General features: G+C 44.9%; 1 protein-coding gene and 1 pseudogene across 1 annotated transcript; both read left to right on the top strand.

Annotated features, from left to right (window-relative positions):
- Positions 1-253: 253 nt before the first annotated feature.
- On the top strand, positions 254-1,301 carry LOC118727038 (asialoglycoprotein receptor 1-like). Its single transcript, XM_036452492.1, has 4 exons — positions 254-320; positions 409-560; positions 632-738; positions 875-1,301. Exons 1-4 carry the CDS (start codon positions 254-256, stop codon positions 1,023-1,025), a joined length of 477 nt encoding a protein of 158 aa, XP_036308385.1. The 3' UTR covers positions 1,026-1,301.
- A 1,956-nt stretch (positions 1,302-3,257) lies between these two features.
- LOC118727039 lies at positions 3,258-6,559 on the top strand (annotated as a pseudogene).
- Positions 6,560-7,253: the final 694 nt, after the last annotated feature.

Consider the following 7,253-nt stretch of genomic DNA (forward strand, 5'->3'; position numbering starts at 1 on the left):
GGGGGCTGGGCTCTCAGGACAGATGTGGGATGGGAGCAGCCAGGGTGCTGAGTGCCCTCCCCTCCAGCCCGCAGCTTGAATGACAAGGTGTTTTCTCTGGAGATAAAGCTGGAGACACAGCAGCAGCAACTCCAAGCAGGTCAGCCTCTTCTTCCTGCCCCTGGGCCTGAGGTGGTGGGAGGGCATGGGGAGCTCTCAGCTGGGCCCCCTGCATTGTCCCCACTGTCCTCTGTGTGTCCCAGGTTATTCTGTAATGCTCCAGAGAGTCCAGAAGTTCGTTCACACCCTGCACTGTCAGGTGGCTGCGCTCCAGAGCAATGGTGAGTGGTGTGTAGGGCAGCGCCTGACCCCATATCCGGCCTCTGTATCCCTGGGCAGCATCTCAGAACCTCCCCACTCCCACCTCAGACTCTCAAGATGCCTGCTGCCCCATTGGCTGGCTGGAGCATGGCGGCAGCTGCTACTGGTTTTCTCCCTTTCGATTGTCCTGGTCCGAGGCTCAGTGGTCCTGCCAGCTGCAGAACGCCCACCTGGTGGTCGTGGGCTCCCAGAATGAGCAGGTGAGAACTGGGAGAGCTTGTTTGGGAGAATGATTGGTTTATTTGAAGTCATCGCCCTCATCTCCCCACAGAAGTTTCTTGAGCAACACATGTACCCTGTCGACACCTGGATTGGCCTTACTGACCAACATGGTCCCTGGACATGGGTGGATGGGACAGACTATAAGACTGGCTTCCAGTGAGTGTGTGTGTGCGCTCTGTACCCTGTTCCTTTGGCCTGGGCCCTGCTATCCCTGCTCGGGGTTTTGAGGTCAAAAGGGACTCCTTGGCTGAGGGTCTAGCTTCCATGGCCCACATCCATCTGCTTTCCTCAGGAACTGGAGTCCAGGGCAACCAGATAATTGGCACTACCATGGGCAAGAGGACTGCACCCACCTCAGAACTGATGGCCAGTGGAATGATAACATCTGCATGACACCCTTCTGCTGGGTCTGTGAGACAGAGCTGAACAGAACCAGCTCCTAGTCTCCTCTTTCCTAATTTATTTCCTGAATGCGTTCACCTGCTGAGGGAACCTGGCTTGGGGATTCTTTTTTCAGGGTTGAGGGTGGGGGGGCTCCTGCATCACACAAGGGGTTTTCATCTAGGATTTAAGGAAAGGAGAGAGGATGATGTGTGAGGAATGCAGAATGATGTCTGAATGGGTGGGTAGATTAAAAATCACGCCACTCTTTGCAATTTGCATGTTGTTATTGTCACCTTTTTTTTTTTTTAGAATAAAAAGAAGAGAAAGATACTAAACATTTTGTGTCATCTGGTTATTGGGGGTTAGGAATGTGCTGTGGCTTGTTGGTACTAGGAGGCCTTGGGCAGGCAGCAGGGCATTGGGAAAACTGTGAGTTTGGGGTCAGATGGGGCAATGTGTGATGTACAGGGCAGGGAGCTCGGCTCTCGGAGTCTCGGCTGTGAAGCAGAATTGCCGCTGGGACCAGCCTCTCCCCAGAGCCGCTCAGAACAGAGCCACCCCTGTGTGTCAGTGCTTTCAGAGCTTCGGGTGCAACTTCTTGGTGTCGGTTGCTCACATTACAGTGAAGAGAAGCAGCATCCACAGGCAACAACAACAGTGAATCAAAGCTGAGGCCGCTGCTGGCTCATGCTGGGGGTTTTGCTAAAATCTCCCTGAACTGCAGAGCTGACCTCGGCATGCTCCATATTCTTGCTAAGCAGCCTTAGTCCCAGCATTAGCAGCAGCTGGCCATATCTTGAATAAACGAACTCTTTGCTCTAGAGTAGGGGTGTCGAACTCAATCAGAGAAGGGGCCAAAATCTAAAATCCAGCCTAAATCGTGGGCCGAATGGTTTACTGAACAGTCATAAACTGTCATTGTGATGGAAACGCAGCGGAGTGCAGTGATGACAGCACGGTGCAGGCCACATTGCAAGGCCTGGCGGGACGGATTTGGCCCGCGGGCCTTGTGTTTGACACATGTGCTCTAGAGGCAGACGCTATTTCTATTTTCCAAGGCTGTTAGCTATACAAATATCCTTGAAAAGACAGTTGAGAATGCAGGTGGTCAGTGACTCTGCTCATAAGATGTTCACAAATGTGAGCATTTTCTTCCCAAACCCTGAAGATGCAGTTCTCCTACAAGAGACACACACACACACACATGCATCAAAACAATGTTTGGTGATCAATGTTTCCATATTCTGTCTCACTTAGAAATTATCCAGGTGTCCAAAGGTTGCCTACTAATTGATTTTAAAACTATTTATTAAAAATGTTTTTTTAATGTTTTTATTTATTTCAGAGAGGAAGGGAGAGGGAGATATAGAAACATCAATGATGAGAGAGAATCACTGATTGGCTGCCTCCCACATGCCCCCTAGCAGGGACCAGGCCCAATACTCAGGCTGGTGTCCTGAGTGGGAACTCACCACAGAGACACATCAGCTGGGCTTGCTTTGATTCAGGTCTTAAAGTTAGCAAAGGATCTTGAAAACTATATTTCAGCTGACACACCATAGAATTAAATTGTTATCAACGGAATTTTTTAAAGATTGTAATTAAGTTTAATACTTTTTTCAAATATTAAATGCTTATATTACACTCCATACTGATCAAATTAGGAAAAAGATATATAGCATTTTATAAGCCAAAAGAATTATTAAACCAATTTGATCATGGAGAGCTAGATTTTTATGGAGAAATGCTTTTAAGCAAACAATTTCTGAGAGAATGATGTTTCTAGGAGTTTGAACATTTAGCATATCAAAAGTTGTTTCTTTTAGCAGATTTCTAGGACAATTAGATTTGTGCAAGTGTGTTAGTAATCCAGAACATCCTTTATTCTCACACCATGAGAATTAAGGACTCCTCTTAATTTTAGTCACAAAAGGAGTCTGCAGCTGCCGGGCTGGGATGGCTCAGGGGTGGAGTGATGACCTGTGAACCAGGAGGTCACAGTCCCATTCCCAGTGAGGTCACATGCACAGGTTGCAGGCTCAATCCCCAGAGTGGGGCGTGCAGGGAGCAGCCTATCAATGGTTATCTCTCATCACTGATGTTTCTATCTCCCTCTCCGTCTCCCTTCCTCTCTGAAATCAATTAAAAAAAAAATATATGAGTCTGCAGCTTCCATTCTACAACTTCAGCCTTGGGTCCAAAGTAAACACAGAAATACAAGGACTCATTAGTCCCCGGAAGTGAGGCAGGAACTGGGAAGAAAGTGAGGCAGGGACTGGGAGGAGGGCACAATGGCAATTCAAGGTGGCACAGTGATACATAAACCAGGGTGCGGCACCTCTTGTGACTTTAAGGCTCGCTTACTACCTCGCAAGAGTACTCCTTTAAGAAGTCTGTTCTTAATTTTTGGAAACCTCCCTAACTGGCCCTCAAATTATGGAAATGGACCCTCTATAATGCAAGGGTCCTCTTCCACACCAAGCTGCCATCTGAGCTGCCAGTGGCACAAGATGGTGATGAAGATGCAAGAAGCATTTTCTAATAGAAGTGGACACAGCGGATTCTGTTTCTCATCAGGCATCTATGTGAAACCCCAACGTAAGTGAAGTACTTTACAGTGTGCAGTGTAAAAGTAGATGATCACGTGAAGAAGAATCTTACTCAACTTGTGCGAGAGCAATACTGTAAGGCCACAGACGGGCTGACTGTTGAAACAGATTACCCCCCCCTTTTTTTTTTTTAAATAAGTCTTTATTGTTCAGATTATTATAGGTGTTCCTCTTCCCCCTTGCCCCACAATAGCTCCCCTCCACCTAATTCCCAACCCCACCCCATGCCCTTACCACCACCACTGTCTTCATCCATAGTATAAGATTTTTGTCCAATCTCTTCCCGTCCCCCTCAAACTCCCTTCCCTCTGAGAATTGTTAGTCCATTCTCTTTCTATGTCCCTAATTCTATTGTATTCACCAGTCCATTTTGTTCTTCAGATTTTTTTCACTTGATTTTTAGATTCACTTGTTGGTAGGTATGTATTTGATGTCTTTTTGTTGTTCATAATTTTTACCTTTACCTTTTTCTTCTTCTTCCTCTTCTTAAAGAATACCCTTCAACATTTCATGTAATCCTGGTTTGGTGGTGATGAACTCCTTTAACTTTTTCTTGTCTGTGAAGCTCTTTATCTGACCTTCAATTTTGAATTATAGCTTTTCTGAATAGAGTAATCTTGGTTGTAGGTTTTTGTTCATAATTTTGAATATTTCTTGCCATTCCCTTCTGGCCTGCATAGTTTCTATTGAGAAATCAGCTGACAATTGTATGGGTACTCATTTGTAGGTAACTAGCTGTTTTTCTCTTGCTGCTTGTAAGATTCTCTCTTTGTCTTTTGCCCTTGGGATTTTAATTATGATGTGTCTTGGTGTGGTCCTCTTTGGATTCCTCTTGTTTGGGGTTCTGTGCACTTCCTGAACTTGTAAGTCTATAATATTTCTTTCACCAGGTAGGGAAAGTTTTCTGTCATTATTTCTTCCAATAGGTCTTCAATATCCTCCTCTCTCTCTTCTTTTGGGACCCCCAAAATCCCGATGTTGGTACACTTTAAGCAGTCCTTATGCTATCCTCACACTTTTGGATTCTTTTTTCTTTTTGCCTCTCTGGTCGTGTGATTTTTGCTTGCTTATATTCTAGATCTTTGGTTTGACTCTTGGGGAACATTGATCTATAGTTGAATTTCTGTATATTCTTTATTTCAGACTGTGTATGCTTAATTTGTGATGGTCCTTTTCCATATTTTTGGTATTCCCATTAAGGTCCTTGAAGGTCTCACAAAGCTTCTTGGAGGTCTCATCAAGTTTCTCAAAGGCTTTTAGAAGATTCTTGAGTAACCTTATAAATGTGATTCTGAATTCTGTGTCATCTAGTGGTTTACTTTCCTCAGTCTCTCCTATTCGTGACATGCTTCTGTGTCTCCTCATTTTGGCTGCCTCCCTGTGTTGATGGAGTGGCTATGTGTGGTCGGTGACCTATAGGGGTCAGTAGCTCAGCTTTCCCAATCACCTGAGGTGTTTGCATTTGCTATATCCCTTTGTGGGCTGAGTGCAAAGTCATGGTGTAATTAAGCCTTGATTGCTGTTGGTATACTGGGAGGAATTGACTCCAGGCCAATTGTCTGTGAGGACCCACTGTGTCTATAAAGGAAGAACTGCTATGCTGGAGACAGGCCTTGTTTCAGTGGGGCTTTAGTGCTCACTGAAGCCGCCTCCCAAATGTGTCACTCATGGGGGTGAGGAGTTAACACTGAGCACTAGGAACACTGGCTTCTGGATCTCCAATGGAGTGTGGTTCAGCTACTGCACCCTGCAGGAGCTACAGTGTGAACCACAGTCCTCTCCTCCTTTGCTAGGTAAAACTGCAACTGAGAGGGCCATTCCTATTCAAAAGCCGATGCTTGGAGCTTGGATGTGTTGTGAGGGGTGGAGTCTCAAGGTGGAGTCTCAGGGTGTCAGTAGGCTGGGGCGTGGCCAACAGCGATGGCTGCCAGTCAGCCGCCTCTCCGATCTTCATCCCAGAGTCTCTGCATCTCCCCACGTCTCATACCATAGCACAGCAAATAAATATTCTTGCGCGAAGCTCTGCAAGCCAGCCACCCTCACTTTCCAACCCAATGGGAGACAGTCTAGCCTCTCCCCAGAAACTGGATTTCAGAGAGATCAGGAGCTTGTCTCTCTTTGAGTTGAAGAAAGCAACGTCCTCTGCCAGTCTTAGCCAGGATCCGCTGCCAGTCTTAGCCAGGATCCGCTGCCAGCCCGTATCGCCCCCCCCCCCCACCCCAGTTTTTCAGTGCTTGTGCCCTGAATTCTCCTCTTTCTCTTTCAGTCTAGTTGTAGGGCTTCCTTTCAGCCAGATTTCCCTTGGGTTTAGGATGATAGACATTTTATTGTATAGTTGTATATTTGAAATTGTTGTGCATGGCAGCAGATTAGGCATGTTTACCTATGCCGCTATCTTCGTTCTGAAGCAGGTACCCTAGAGACAGAATTATGATTGTGCAATGTATCTGCTAATAGTTTTATCCCAAGAATCTTGGAAAACTTAAAAATGGGAGAAAAATAAGACTGAAGTAGACATGGAAGAGTGTATGTGGAAAAATAACTCCTCAGGAAAAAAATATCTTGGAAACACTTCTCCACATGAAAGCCATGGAGGAAAACCTGGGAGTAAGTAAGGAAGTTGAAGATTACAATAAATCTGTTGTTAGTCTTAAGAACGAGGGAGACTCCCTAACTGGTGTGGCTCAGTGGATAGAGCATTGGCCTGTGAACTGAAAGGTCCCAGGTTCGATTCTGGTCAAAGGCATATACCTTGGTTGTGGGCACATCCCCAGCAGGAAGCATATGATTGATGTGTTTCTCTCATCGATGTTTCTAACTCTCTATCCCTCTCTCTTCAACTCTGTAAAAAAAAAAAAAATAAATCAATCAATAAAATATATTTTTTTAAAAAAAGAATGAGTGAGTGAGACAATGAAAATATCCTTTCTCAGTACAAAAAAAAGTCAGTGAAGAGACTGTTAAATCTGACATGGATTATGTAAGGAAAAGATGGACAACATATGTGATGAGATCATGTGAAATGCAGATGGATTTTAAACATATAGGCAGTGAAACCATGGATAAAGGGGGATTACTGTAATGATAATGCGTTCATGTGTCTGGATACACAATAATGATGTAAAGGAATTATGTTACACCAAGGGGTCTCAGCCTGCAGTTCATGGAATACCGAACTTTCTGGAGGCCTTTTTGGAAAAGCTATTTTCATCATAATACAAAGATGAAGTCTGCTTTTCCACTGTGTTAAAATGGATGCAGATGGTGCAATATGCCTGGTGTCGAAAACGGCTCACAAATTAGCATGAACCAAGACACTGGCACCAAACTGTAGTAGTCATTGTATGCTTTAGTCAGTGCCATGTACTCCCAGAAAAAGCATACCAGTTTCAATGAAGAATGTTCTTATTAAAATAGCAAATAGGGTCACATAATTTTATAGAATTGTAATATATGCTCCAGAGCGCTGCCAGGATTGGTTATGAAGTAGAAAAATTTTATTTTGGCCTGACTGCCATGGCTCAGTGGCTGAGCATCAACCTAGGAACCAGGAGGTCATGGTTTGATTTCAGGTCAGGGCACATGGCTAGGTTGCAGGCTCATGGGATTTACAGGAGACAGCCGATCAATGAGTCTTTCATCACCGATATTTCTATCTTCTCTCCCTCTCCCTTCCTC

Source organism: Pipistrellus kuhlii, unplaced genomic scaffold, assembly GCF_014108245.1.
Source record: "Pipistrellus kuhlii isolate mPipKuh1 unplaced genomic scaffold, mPipKuh1.p scaffold_m20_p_23, whole genome shotgun sequence".
NCBI lineage: Eukaryota > Metazoa > Chordata > Mammalia > Chiroptera > Vespertilionidae > Pipistrellus > Pipistrellus kuhlii.

Coding starts and splice junctions, on each gene's coding strand:
- LOC118727038 (XM_036452492.1), top strand. CDS start 254: ATGCTCCAGAGAGTCCAGAAGTTCGTTCACACCCTGCACTGTCAGGTG. Junction 561..631: donor TGGGCTCCCAGAATGAGCAG/GTGAGAACTGGG, acceptor ATCTCCCCACAG/AAGTTTCTTGAGCAACACAT. Junction 739..874: donor GACTATAAGACTGGCTTCCA/GTGAGTGTGTGT, acceptor TGCTTTCCTCAG/GAACTGGAGTCCAGGGCAAC.